The 14,564-nt window shown below is 45.0% G+C and overlaps 1 protein-coding gene across 14 annotated transcripts in view; it reads right to left on the bottom strand.

Annotated features, from left to right (window-relative positions):
- Window positions 1-14,564, bottom strand: part of LOC118392710 (adhesion G protein-coupled receptor L3-like) — a 324,261-nt gene that overhangs the window by 90,660 nt on the left and 219,037 nt on the right. For all 14 annotated transcript variants that reach the window (XM_052459521.1, XM_052459531.1, XM_052459520.1 and 11 more), the window contains 3 exons: window positions 12,985-13,335; window positions 9,427-9,530; window positions 2,409-2,594 (listed from right to left, as the gene is read on the bottom strand). In XM_052459521.1, coding sequence (XP_052315481.1) covers window positions 2,409-2,594; window positions 9,427-9,530; window positions 12,985-13,335 — 641 coding nt within the window. The remainder of the gene's footprint in view (window positions 1-2,408; window positions 2,595-9,426; window positions 9,531-12,984; window positions 13,336-14,564) is intronic.

Genomic DNA, 14,564 nt, shown 5'->3' with positions numbered 1-14,564 from the left:
TTACATAAACTGTGTGAAAAACGGCATGCACATTAATTATTCCCTCTCATAGAAAACATCACAAAGAATCTTAGTCAATTAGAGCAGAAACAAGCCACACAGCCCAAGTGGGGATTGTGGCTGAGACATTGTTCAGCTTTCAAGTTGGAGTTTCAAGGTTACTGCTTGTACCTGTGGCTAAGTGGAGGGGAAAAAAGGAACTAAAGAAGAACTATTTAACTTGGAACCCTTGTCCCAGCAGGAGTAAAGCTAAACCTGAAGGAGTTTCGCATACCTGGGACTGATGTTAGCAGGTCAACACAGTATGTAGAGATTTCAAATTAGCACTGGAGTACTGACAGCTAGCTAGACTAGCACGTAGCATTGGGCTGGGAACAGACTAAATAAACAGAAGCCTACTTTGTTAGCCTAGCCTTGCTGTAGCGCGTAGCATAGAGGGAATGCTGATGCGCTCCTGCTTTTCTGTGATGGGTGGCATCTTCCTCATAAAGGAAAGCTCTCACTCCTTCACATCAGTCAGCCCATTTTCCTGGAAATGGTCCAGTTAGTGCCTTTCGCATGACACTTTGATCATAAAAGTGCCACAGATCTTGGTGTTTGCTAACTCAATCGGCTCCTTGTCTGCCGGCGGAGAAGCATTGTGCTCACTATCAAGGGGATCTTTAATTCTGTTAGCTCTTAGCAGATTGTGTCAAAATGATTGAACTCAGAGGTAAACACGTGCGAGAGAGAGAGAGGTGGAGCACCAGCGCTAGGGTCTGCTATGTCAGCTGGGATTAAAGGGGAAAGGATGTAGGACAGAGCGGAGAGGACAACCTTGAATGGTATAGAGAGAGTGTTAGGGGAGATTTGTCATAAGTCCTTGGTGTACCAGGTAGTTAGTGTATTTATCTAAGAGATAATGATCAAATGGGAAAAATTATATTCTCCCAGTAGTAGCTTTCCTTGTTCTAGACATTATCCTTTTTGGCATCATCATAAGAGAAGACGTAAGTAAAAAACAATATACATTAAAATGTTTTGTCATTTAGCAGACACTCTTATCCAGAGCAATTTACAGAAGCAATTAGGGTGTGCTCAAGGGCACATTGGCATTTTGTTTTTACCTAGTCGGCTCGGAGATTCAAACCAACAACCTTTCGGTTACCTGCCCAACGATCTTATCCACTAGGCTACCTGCAGCCCCTGTAGTCTAGGCTAATGTTTATTTTGACATACTGTATATTCATAGAACATTGGCTCCAGTTTTACGACAAGATTATAACAATAAAAATCAAGGATCCTCTCCCATAAAACGTAGTTTGAATTGTAACTGTTCTTAACTTTTTATTTTCAAGATGGCTACCTCGTAAAAGCCATAGATAAAGAGATCAGAAGTGCAAGCCGTCAGATTTCTCCTCGGCCCGTTGGCTATCACCATCGCCTCGCTCTCCAAGGAGGGAATGACACTTAAATCTCAATGGAGGCATCTGGCTGCATGCGGCAATTAAATAAAGTCTGTGAAAAAAAGCTATTGGGAAACAGGTGTTATTGTTCCACTACAAGTGAAGCCGCTAAAACAAATTAACGGCTGACATTTTGAATTTCACTGATGTTTGCTTTTCCATTGGTTGCGTCACATTGCCTGAGTGCCCCTATGTGTACCCAACTGTGAATTTGGGAATAATTGCATTAGGTTGGGGCTACAAAAAAACTCAGGCACTCTTGGGTTTAGAAAACAGCTATGTTTAATACATTTCCTCTGTCATTAGAAAGAAACGAGCATGGCATGAGAACCGCTTCAGACGTGCCTGGAATATCCCTATGACCTCTTTAAAAAGTCTACCTACTTTGGAATCATCCTACCCACGCGCTTGCTGTTATAATTAGTTATAACCCCAACGGACTTTTGGTAATATAAAGCAGAAAAGCCTATGCGGTGATGCTGTTAAGATATCCCCCTGCGTTTGGCTGCTTGTAGATTATGATTTTTTTTGAGGGCCCGGGCAGATCGCTAGATGCGAGAAATAATGCAGGAGATAATTTGGTATGACAGTGTTGTGGCCGGAGTACAGATCATTAAAACAATGCCCACAGTTCAGGTTTGACTGGCTTGAAATCCTTGTCTGGCCTCCACCGGTGGAAAAGAAAGTTTCAGAGATTGAAGGAAACAAAGAAAGGTGAATAAAGTCAGTTCTTCCTTCGGCTATGAATCAATTCTCATATATATCCTCCTTTCTTCATCCTGTGTCCTTGGTGGACCATTGAGCTGAACAATCTGGATAGGCGAAGCGAAAGGTTGGAAACCCTACTGTTTATGTTGCTCTCGCCTGTCACAATCTGTCAAATCAACGAGTCCCGAAGGGAAGGAGACGAGGAAAGGAAATGACACGGCCATTGCTTTTCCCAGACTGGAGGTAGAAACCTACCTTGTTGAGGCTGCGGGCTGCACTATCTTTGCCTCCAGGGGTAAGGTTCCTCAGCTGCACGTCAAGTAGGTCCACAAGCTGACCCATGGCCTTGACTGTGTAGGTGATGTCCCCTGCCTGAAGGTTACTCTTAGTTTGCTCCGATAGCTCCCTGGCAATCATGGCTGCAGTCTCTCCTGCTTTGAGCTGGAAAAACAACATACACATATTTAACCAATCATGATGGCAGACACATATTCACATTGACACATACACAGTATGCAATTAACCACTGACTATCATGCTATGTAGATATAGTACCAACGGACTGGCCATAGGGCAGTTTGGGCAAATGCAGATGGGCTGGCCAAACATGAACCCAGTTGTCCCGGTCTAAATTTGAGGTTTTGCGCAGAATTATCACTATTTGGCTTAATAATGGGGTCCTCGAGGGGAAGAAAATATGATTGGTTCAAATCTATAATATGAGGATTCAATATTTCATTCAATGTTGCTGAATGAGAGGGAATGTATAAGAATGAATGTATAAGTATATACTATTTTATGCTATTTGATTTGATTTAAAGTGGCTAGAACCAAATCTATTCCAGTCTCAAATTTGTGACAAAGTCAAACACTATTACATCATAAATAAATACAATCCTACAGTCATCCGTCTCCCTGTATCTAAACACATACTCTGCATTAAACATATTATTTTCAATATACACATTTCAAACATGACAAACGGCATTATACAAAATGTTTGAAGTTAGAAAATAATGTTTAGCATGTACAGATTTCCTGATTATATCACTATCGCCTGCAATTGAATAGTGAGGAAACGAGGAAATGTTTAATTGAATGCACACGGGGGCTAATAGACTATCAGGAAACAATTATGAAGTCAACTATCGAGACAAGTCTCCCCTAAAAGTCTATAGGCAGCGTGAAACTAACGGCTGCTAGCTTTAGGGGGAAGACATGTCACACACGGAGGATGACGCCTGTTTGAAATGAACTTTGTCTAGAGAACTTCTGTGATTGTCGTGACTGTGCTTTGGCGAGATCTTTTGGCAAAAAAACAACAACATTGATCATTCCAGTCTTTCACTTTGGCGGTCTTTAGGTATGAAATAAGTTTTTTTTTCTGCTTATCCTCAATAATCCCCCCTCTCGAGCTCAGATTGTCTGGCCCAATCCCAAATCATCCCCTAAACCCCCACGCCCTTATGCACCTGTGGAGATCTGAGATGATTTGACATTTGTAATCAATCTGATAATAGCTCGACCTTGCCTCACTAGGTGGAAGTTACACCATATTGCTTAAACCAATCAACTTATCCCCCCCCCTTCTCTTTCTCTCTCAGTCTGTTGTTGTATTGCATGCAGCAGCTCTTTATTTAGACTCCGGAGGAAGAGAAACAAATGTTTTCAAAGCACAACCACGAATCATTCCCTATGTACGCCACTTGGTTGGAGAGAGTACCTATTTACATTTTCTGAGGGAAACAATTTAATAAAACATCCCCTCAAGCCATGGATGAGACTGTCTCCGAAGAGTCTCCATTTGCCCACAAACTAGCAACCGCTTTGTAGTCGTCGTGTCTCTTGGTTTTTAAATTACAACATATAAATCTGCCAACCAGAGAGGCCTAATGATGTCTAGAGGAGTCTCATTTCATAGTGCAATGTGTTTCTGTGCTTTTAATTTATCTTGAATTGGATTACGAAAAAAATAACTTTGTGTTTCGCTTTCTTTGTTTCTACTACCCAGACATTTAATTGAATAACACCTGTTCCATTCAAATGGGAAATGTTTTCATTTGCAGGAGATTTGACTACCGTTCAGAAAGAACATTTAATCTGGTCAAAATTAGAGTGCTAAACACAGTTTGAAGACATTTCAAATCTGGATATACAGTAAAATCAACAGGGACATTGAAGAGGTGAGGTTGGATCTGATTTGGAGCACGGTTCCGAAGGTCTGCTATTCTTCCTAAGGTCCCTCTATTTTTAGAACACTTATAGCTTCCTGCATTCGATTAGCCTCGGGTTTAGTGAAGACCAAGAGAGAGCATTTGGGCTACATATATTTTGGGCCATGTTAAGGAGTCTAACCAAGTCAGACATCTGTGTTTAGTCGGCTGTGTTCGCGGATGATGCACTTCTTTCCTCTGATATTTCATACATACAGTACATTCGGAAAGTATTCACACCCATGGGCTTTTTCGCCATTTTGTTGTGTTACAGCCTTATTCGAAAATGGATTCAATTTAAAAAAAATCCTCAATCTACAAACAATACCCCATAATGACAAAGCAATGATTTTTTTTGCAAATGTATAAAAAATGTTTTTAAAATTAAATACCTTATTTACATAAGTATTCACACACATTGCTATGAGACTAAATTCAGCTCAGGTGTATCCTGTTTCCATTGATCATCCTTGAGCTGTTTCTACAACTTGATTGGACTACACCTGTTGTAAACTCAATTGATTGGACATCATTTTGAAAAAGGCACACACCTATCTATATAAGTTCCCACAGTTGACAGTGCATGTCAGAGCAAAAACCAAGCCATGAGGTCAAAGGAATTGTCCGTAGAGTTCCGAGACAGGATTGTGTCGAGGTACAGATCTGGGGAAGGGTACCAAAAAATGTCTGCAGCATTGAAAGTCCAAGAACACAGTGGCCTCCATCATTCTTACATCGAAGAAGTTTGGAACCACCAAGACTCTTCCTAGAGCTGGCCTCCCGACCAAACTGAGCAATCAGGGGAGAAGGGCCTTGGTCAGGGAGGTGAACAAGAACCCGAGTCACATTTACAGATCTCCTGACAACCATCTCTGCAGCACTCCACCAATCATGCCTTTATGGTAGTGGCCAGACGGAAGCCACTCCTCAGTAAAAGGCACATGACATCCCACTTGGAGTTTGCCAAAAGGCACCTGAAGACTCTCAGACCATGAGAAACAAGATTTTCAGGTCTGATGAAACCAAGATTGAACTCTTTGGCCTGAATGCCAAGTGTCACGTATAGAGGAAACTTAGACCATCTCTACGGTGAAGAACAGTGATGGAGGTATTATGCTTTGGGGATGTTTTTCAGTGGCAGGGAATGGGAGACTAGTCCGGATCGAGGGAAATATGAACGGAGCAAAGTACAGAATTCTTGATGAAAACCTGCTCCAGAGCACTCATGACCTCAGACTGGGGCAAAAGTTCACCTTCTAACAAGGCAACAACCCTAAGCACACAGCCAAGACAACGCAGGAGTGGCTTCGGGACAAGTCTCTGAATGTCCTTGAGTGGCCCAGCCAGGGCCCGGACTTGAACCCAATCAAACATATCTGGAGAGATCTGAAAATAACTGCACAGCGAAGCTCCCCATCCATACTTATGTAAATGTGATATTTCAGGGGGGGTTTTCTATACATTTTCTAACATTTCTTAAACCTGTTTTTGCTTTCCCATTATGGGGTATTGTGTGTGTATTGATGACATAAAAATAAATTTAAATCAATATCAGAATAAGGCTGAGTGTCTGAATAATTTCCAAATGCACTGTAGGAGTCAAAGTCTGGGACTATGTCCCAAATGACACCCTATTTCCTAGGTAGTGTACAACTTTTTAACAGATTTCGTAGGGCTCTGGTTAAAAGTAGTGTACTATAAAAGGAATGAATAGAAGCATTATGGAGAGACTGCGGTGTCCACGGCAAAGGGTCTCACATGATTTACTTGGCCATCCCTTGCAATCATTGCCTCTTGTGTTTATTAGCAGATCCAATTACACCGGCTTAATTTGCCTTTCTTCGAGAACCTCGACCCTGTGTGGACAGTGTGTGGAGTGAAGAGAAGCTCTCTTCTTCTCTCCCCCTTCTCTTCCTCTCGGTTTCTCTCTCCATCTTAATAAGAACAGCTATGGCCAAAGTAAGAAAAAGTGAGGTCTGTCACCGCTATCTCAGCCTCCCCATCTCTATCCCAATCACTCCTTCTCTCTCAGCCTCTCTCCCTCCATTCCAGTCTCTTTCTCTCCGAGTTCATCTCTCTGCGTCTTTCTGTTAATGAGAAGAACCAGGGACAGTGGTGTGAAAATAAGCGCCAGACGGAATTCTGGGACGCCTGACAGGTTGATCTCCATTTAAATTCCCTGTCGCCACAGCGACAACGAGGGATGACAGGCACATCGCTCATGCCTAATTTGCGTAATAAAGATTAATAACACTTTTGTTAAAAATGTATCCATATTCCGATAGTCACTCCCACCAAGTATGTACATAGGGGAAAAGTGTATAGGTGTCAAGTTTTGTGCTGCTTTGCGTGCGAGATGCATTCTATAATAGACTAAGAATTTGAGTCAGGAAACAGAGCGACATTATGGTAGAGGATAGAACAGAAGAGTGGAATCATCTCCATATCGATTTCAACAGAATGAAACTGAGCTGTAGTTGACACCCAAAACATCAGCCCATTCCCTCTTTACCTCACTCTCTCTTTACCTCCCTCCCTCTCTCGTCACCTCCCTCTTTCTCTTTACTCCCTCTTACCTCCCTCTCTCTTTTTACCTCTACCTCCCTCTCTTTACCTCTCCCTCTTGCTCTTTACCTCTCCCTCTCGCTCTTTACCTCCCCCTCTCGCTCTTTACCTCCCCCTCTCGCTCTTTACCTCCCCCTCTCGCTCTTTACCTCCCCCTCTCGCTCTTTACCTCCCCCTCTTTACCTCCACCTCTCTCTCGCTCTTTACCTCCCCCTCTCTCTACTTCTCCCTCCCTCCCTACCTCCCCCTCTCTCTCTACCTCCACCTCTCTCTCTACCCCCTCTCTCTCGCTACCCCCTCTCTCTCGCTACCCCCCTCTGACTCGCTATACCTCACCCTCTCTCTACCTCCCCCTCTCACTAGCTCTCTCTCTACCTCCCTGTCGCTCCCTCTAACTCTCTCCCTACCTCCCTCTCTCTTTACCTCTCATTCTCTCTTTACCTCTCATTCTCACTTTACCTCTCACTCTCTCTTTACCTCTCACTCTCTCTTTACCTCTCTCTCTCTTTTACATCCCACTCTCTTACCAACCTCTCTCTCTCTCTCTCTCTCTCTCTCTCTCTCTCTCTCTCTCTCTCTCTCTCTCTCTCTCTCTCTCTCTCTCTCTCTCTCTCTCTCTCTTTACCTCCCTCTCTCTCTCTTTACCTCCCCCTCTCTCTCTTTACCTCCCCCTCTCTCTCTTTACCTCCCCTCTCTATCTTTACCTCCCCTCTCTATCTTTACCTCCCCCTCTCTCTTGACCTCCCCCTCTCTCTCTTGACCTCCCCCTCTCTCCACCTCCCCCTCTCTCCACCTCCCCCTCTCTCTCTTTACCTCTCTCTCTACATCCCTCTCTCTCCCTACCTCCCTCTCTCTCTTTACATCTCACTCCCTCTCTACATCCCTCTCCCTCTCTTTACCTCCACCTCCCTCTCTTTACCTCCATCTCCCTCTCTCTACCTCCCTCTCTCTTTTACCTCTCTCTTTACATCCCCATCTCCCGCTCTTTACCTCTACCTCCCTCTCTCGCTCTACCTCCCTCTCCTTATCTTTACCTCCCTCTCTACCTGCCTCTCTCTCGCTCCCTCTTTACCTCCCTCTTTACCTCTCTCGCTACCTCTTTACTTCTCTCTCGCTCCCTCTACCTCCCTCTCTCGCTCCCTCTTTACCTCCCTCTCCCTCTCTTTGCCTCCCTCTCTCCCTCTTTACCTCCCTACCTCCCTCTCGTTTCCTCCCTCTCTCCCTACCTCCCTCTCTCGACCTCCCTCCTACTCTCTTTATCCACCATCTCTTTACCTCCTTCTCTACCTCCCTCTCGCTCTCTCTTTACCTCCCTCTCTACCTCCCTCTCTAGCTTTTACCTCCCTCTCTCTCTTTACCTCCCTCTCTCTGTTTACCTCCCTCCCTCTCTCGTTTCCTCCCTCTCTCCCTACCTCTCTCTCTCGACCTCCCTCCTACTCTCTTTATCCACCTCTTTTCCCCCATCTCTCTTTACCTCCCTCTCGCTCTCTCTTTACCTCCCTCTTTACCTCTCGCTCTCTCGCTCTTTACCTCTCGCTCTCTCGCTCTTTACCTCTCGCTCTCTCGCTCTTTACCTCTCGCTCTCTCGCTCTTTACCTCTCGCTCTCTCTCTTTACCTCTCGCTCTCTCTCTTTACCTCTCGCTCTCTCTCTTTACCTCTCGCTCTCTCTCTTTACCTCTCGCTCTCTCTCTTTACCTCTCGCTCTCTCTCTTTACCTCTCGCTCTCTCTCTTTACCTCTCGCTCTCTCTCTTTACCTCTCGCTCTCTCTCTTTACCTCTCGCTCTCTCTCTACCTCCCTCGCTCCCTCTCTTTACCTCCCCCTCTCTCACTCCCTCTTTACCTCTCTCTCTCTTTACCTCTGCCACCTGTGAATCCATATCCACAAAGCACTTTTTGGTTAAGGGGCTGCGATTTGCCGCTCTGGAGTGGATTATAAGTGTTATTGCCCGCATGCCTCGGGCTCCTGCGAGTTTTTTGAGATCCGATGCATTTCATAAACAGGGATAGTGATGCTACTAGTACTACTAGTGCTACTGCTGTAGCTGCAATAACCACATATTCTGTGAGTGCCTCTCCATTATAGATTTAAACACAGAATGCGTGGAGCTCTTTGAGTAACTCTTGTCCGGGGAATGAGATAGACCCCTCTGGGCCTAAAGAAAATGGCACAATTGGGTAGTGGGTGTATTGGCCAACATTGTGAACTCAATGCAGTAGGGAGGAGTGTTCTAAGGAGTGTTCTAAGACAGCTGCTTTCAACTGTGGTTCTTGGGTCTATAGTGAGTGGACATTAATTGACTATGTTCTTCTCAGCAGCGACAAAGAAAACCAGTGGAACACAGTGGCCCTGTCCTAGAGGATGGGAGGATGGGCGTCGTATCCCCTTGGTCGAAGAAGTTTCCATTGTTGCCAAGTGAACAAGTGTGAATTGCCAAGCGCGAAGTGTGTGGCCATGCGCGAGTGTGCGTGCGTCTGTAAGTAGGGACTCGTTACCTTCTGGGTGATGACATTGACCCACGGGGACGTACAGTTTCTGAGGTCGGGCCCTTGGGGGTCCCAGTATCCTCCGGGCCCCATACACAGATACATGGCCACGCCTGTGGAAGAAAACAACACTCAGAGTTAGAGGCAATAGTGCATATATCAAAGCTGTCCCTGGAGATTAACGCTATGCTACCAATGACAATTACCATGTTGGTAAGAAAACAAAAGGTTGGTCCCCTGAACGTATGTCTGGAGGGGGAGAGTTGAGGGCAGAATTGGGGTTCAACACTAATCTGAAGACCATGCTTCAGTTACCCAACAATCCCCCAGGGTAAAAAAAAAACTATTCCACTGTGAGACACGTGCTTCGAAACGACTGTTTCTCGCAACTGCTTCGTCTGTATTTTCATTGTTCATCCTCATACAATCTGTTGGTGTTTGTCCGTATGAATGTGCATGTCACGACTTTACCCCTGAAATATCACTTTCCCAATCAAACTACCATGTCCTTAAAACCAATTCAACTTAAATGTTAAAATAAAATAAATATATTTGGGGATGTTAAAAATGAATGTAATCGACTGGTTTTATCATCTACACGTTAAATTAAATAATCTACATGTTAAATTAAGTCATCTACATGTTAAATTAAGTCATCTACGTGTTAAATGAAGTCATTTCTTTTTGTGGTAGCACTTCAGGGCCTACAGAGGTATATTGGATAGTGTGTGAATCTAGTAATTAAGAGTCAGCGCACCTCCGCGTGTGTTAAACGGGTGCGACAGTTGAACCCCTGGCAAAAATACACCAAACTGTGTTCCAATTAAGTCGGAAATCCTGGAGTTCGTTACGAAAGGTCAATTAATGCTGCCTGAGGGAGACGACTGGTACGGACGGGGATGTGGAGCGACGTGTGTGTGTGTGTGGCCTTTGGGTCACACAGGGCTACTGAAAAAGGGTCCGTTAAAAATGGGACTACGCCCCTATCAGTGCTTTTACTAACTCTGCGTATAAGCGGTGATTGCGTCTATATAAACTCACACTCCCCTATGGGCCCTAGTCAAAAGTAGTGCACTATGAAGGGAATAGGGTGCCATTTGGGATGCACAGCATTTCAAAGGGGTACAGATAGAGGAAAACAGGACAAGTCCATGTGGGCTATGCCATTGATAGTGTTTATATTCAATCTGTGTATAAACTGCAATTGGGTATTTTTTTTAAACTATCAACTCCATGACAGGGGAAGAAAAACACTAGTCTCCAATTGGTACATGTCCATGGGATATAGAGAGGAGGGGGAGACAGACTGCTAACATTAACTGATATCAACTTTGACTGACACACAATTTCCTTCCCAGTCCTCCTTGGACTTCCTAACGTTTGATGGGTTTATCAGATGGGCCTCAACCTGACAGAGTGAGAGATAAAGATGGAGAGACAACAATAGAGTGAGAGAGACAGAGGGAGAAAAAGATGGAGAGAGAATGATAGAGAGAGAAAACAGAGGGAGAGAGACAGAGGGAGAAAAAGATGGAGAGAGAATGATAGAGAGAAAACAGAGGGAGAGAGACAGAGGGAGAAAAAGATGGAGAGAGAATGATAGAGAGAGAGAAAACAGAGGGAGAGAAAGACAGAAAAGATGGAGAGAGGGAGAGAATGTTGGAGAGAAAGAGATATGGTAGGGATTCAAGGAACTTTCAAAGACAGCCTGTGAGGAAACTCAAAGCCGTCCTCTACTTCGGTGGTTTTGTGTCCCTCTTGTTGTGCCGTACGCCAGAGGCGTTCAAGAGGCCACGTCGCGGGGGATGGTGTCGCCAGGTAATGAGCGTCCCCAAACCTGGTTTTAATACTTCTGGGCTTGTGATCAAAACGTATCTTAAAAATAGTAGCGCTGATCTAGGATCAGGACCCACTCCTTTCCATATAATCTTATTCATTATGATCTAAACAGCAAAACTGACCCTATTTCAGCACTTCAATGTTGATACTTTGTGAATACGGGCCCTGAGCAGCACTGGGACACAACCACTGACACCCTTGCCAACGTGGGCGCCATGTTACAACACAAATCTTATAATACATTGATACGGATTCTAATGGCAACATTCACATGCATTTCTTCCATCTCTGTTTGATATCACTCTCTCCATGTAGATCAATGCTTACTATTGACTTCAAAACTATTTCACTTAATGTCAGAGGCGCTTGACCTTCTTGGATCTTAATATGTTGGTACCAATTCATTTTGACCTGAGCTGATACCAGTTGGCACAGGAGGAGACGAAGAAACGAGTGACGTGGCGCCTTACGAACTACAGTAAGCGCCTGGTCCTCGTTAAAGAGCACACACACAACAACACTTTAGTGTTCATTAATTTGTTTCCTGGGATTGCAGAAGCGTAGGGGAGGATTCCACGTCTTGGTTCCATACGTCCTGTACCGTTGCCATCTTTAGCTTCTCTACTCTCAGCGAGTCGAACATAAGGCATATGGGAGGATACATACAAACAACAGAACATTCCTGTAAATAACCTTCAGGAAAACATTCAGGGAAACATTCAGGGAAACATTCAGGGAAACATTCAGGGAAACATTCAGGCGAGCCAAACGTCACACTTCAATATGCTTTCATAAGGAGTTGAATATTGGTAGCCGTACAGAGCTGAGGAAATCAAGGGCAGAATGTGTTTGACGACAAATTACGGGGAAACTGAAGGGGGGGGTGTTCAGGATTAATTGAGTTAACTGCATGACTACGTTTGGAGATTTACCCCCAGTGAGAAAGATCAGATTTAAGGGGAAAGCTCTGTCTTTTATTATCAGCTTCATTCCTGGGGGGCCAATTCAGGAGCTCGAAGAGGATTCTGGTTTGTCTCTGAGAGCCAGACTCATGGCCATTAGCATCCTTATCCATAATGTTCAATATTCCATACAGTGGGTTCAGTTGGTAAAACCATGGCGATAGAAAGGTTGTGGGTTTGATTCCCGCAGGGATCACTAATCCATGTTGGTGATGTTTCAGACATTCCCTACGTTGCCTGTACTACAGAGTGCTTTAGGCATTTGTTTGATGCCATAATTCACGTAAACATATGACAACACATATGACAATTAAACTGACATGTTTGTTGCACTGTCAGATAATTCCACCCCAGATAGTGAGTTGCTATATTTGACAACTACCAACTGTACACGACCATGGCGTAGGCCTATAGTGGTCTATGTACTTTTACCAGGTCCCAGTGAATATGTCATTTCAGACGCAGGGTAGCAGGTTGACGTTTATTGTCATGAATCTTGTCCTGGAGGCAGAACTGAGCGATTTCCGCTAGATGGGCAAAGTCAAAATTGGCTATATCATAAAAATGAATGAAAACAAAAAAATGACATTTTGGTCTTAAAGTTAGAGTTAAGCATTAGGGCTAGCAGTCTGGTTAAGGTTAGATTGATTTTACAACTTTGTGGGTGTGCTAGCTAGTCACCATTCTGCAGAGATGCATCCAGGTCAAGATTCATGACAATAAATGCCATCCTGCTGCACAGTATTAAGTAGAACAAACCCATTACCTATTGTTCCAGTTGGGCATGGTTGCCTGGCCACCAGTCCCTGTCTGGTCTTGGGCCAGGACACGTCTGACATGATCATGGGGTTACAGTACTCAATGCCGACGTTGGGGAGCTTGGAGGACGGGGACGACCTTGTGTTGCCCTCTGGGATATTGCCCTCTGCTGGCGGCAATGGCGGCGGCAGAGTAGTCGAGGTGGTGCGCGGTCGCTGGGCAACGGGGGACGTCGCAGAGGCCCTGGTGGTTGTGGTGGAGCTGGTTGTTGGCGTGGTCGTCATGGAAACCGTCGCCGGGCGCGTTGTAGTCCGCGTTGTCGTGGTATCCATAAAAACGATCACAGACGATGACGATTCTGTAGCAAGAGAGATGAAAGAAAGAGAATCAGTAAACCGAGAAAAAAAAAAGAGTTGCGGGAGAAATAACAGCCTTCAAAATGGAATAGGGATAGAGAAAGAGAAAAAAATAGATTCTGAGCAATGCATTGTCTTTGTTTATTCAGTCACACTACATTTAAGTCTGAGAGGCTAATTTATTTCAGGGTCAGCGCAAAAACACTCAGAGGGGTTCAATCGTTCCTATCTCCAGTGTCAGTTTAGGAGGAGATAGTTCAAACTGGATCAATTGGATCTGGCAGGCGTGGCTTGGTTGTGCAGGCTCAGTTTCTACTGAGGAGCTGGCAGACTCCCACAGCTAGGAACTCCCACAGCTAAGTACACAGGCATCCATTTCCAGCTGTGTGTGTGACTGTATGTGCGCGACTGCCTCTGATGCAGTTGTTGCAGACCCCTTGTGTTGTTGTGGAGGCTTCTGTCACCCATGATGGACCATCTCATCCTAAATCGAGGACTACACCCCTCGGTATCAGATGGATGTAGCTACAGCAGCACTGGACTGGCCTGAGGCTGCAGAGGAAACTTGGTGCTCTGCACTGGGCTGACCACTTTGTCTCCCATTCCATGTACCAGAATGTTGCCACTGGTGAGGACATGCTCACCTTTACTGTTAAGGTGAGGCTGCAAGTTCTACCAACAAAATACAACCTTATACTCTGGTACCCTGAAAACCATGATCCCTTCTGTTTTTTACACCCAGAGTTAAATGTAATGGAGTCTGTTGCACATGTTGTTAATGGTTGCAGTTCAGATTGCAGGCCTGCCTAAGAGTGGTGCATAACAACTGACTAGGTACCCTAATGCAGGAGGATAGCTGTGTGGAGGAGAAGGTACTGCTGTGTTTCAGCCGTTATGGAGGAGACTAGCTGTGTGGAGGAGAAGACACTGCTGTGTTTCAGCCGTTATGGAGGAGACTAGCTGTGTGGAGGAGAAGGTACTGCTGTGTTTCAGCCATTATGGAGGAGACTAGCTGTGTGGAGGAGAAGACACTGCTGTGTTTCAGCCGTTATGGAGGAGACTAGCTGTGTGGAGGAGAAGGTACTGCTGTGTTTCAGCCGTTATGGAGGAGACTAGCTGTGTGGAGGAGAAGGTACTGCTGTGTTTCAGCCGTTATGGGGGAGCCTAGCTGTGTGGAGGATAAGGTACTGCTGTGTTTCAGCCGTTATGGAGGAGACTAGCTGTGTGGAGA

This window comes from Oncorhynchus keta, chromosome 13 (genome assembly GCF_023373465.1).
Source record: "Oncorhynchus keta strain PuntledgeMale-10-30-2019 chromosome 13, Oket_V2, whole genome shotgun sequence".
Lineage (NCBI taxonomy): Eukaryota > Metazoa > Chordata > Actinopteri > Salmoniformes > Salmonidae > Oncorhynchus > Oncorhynchus keta.
This window is presented reverse-complemented; position numbering and strand designations above follow the sequence as displayed.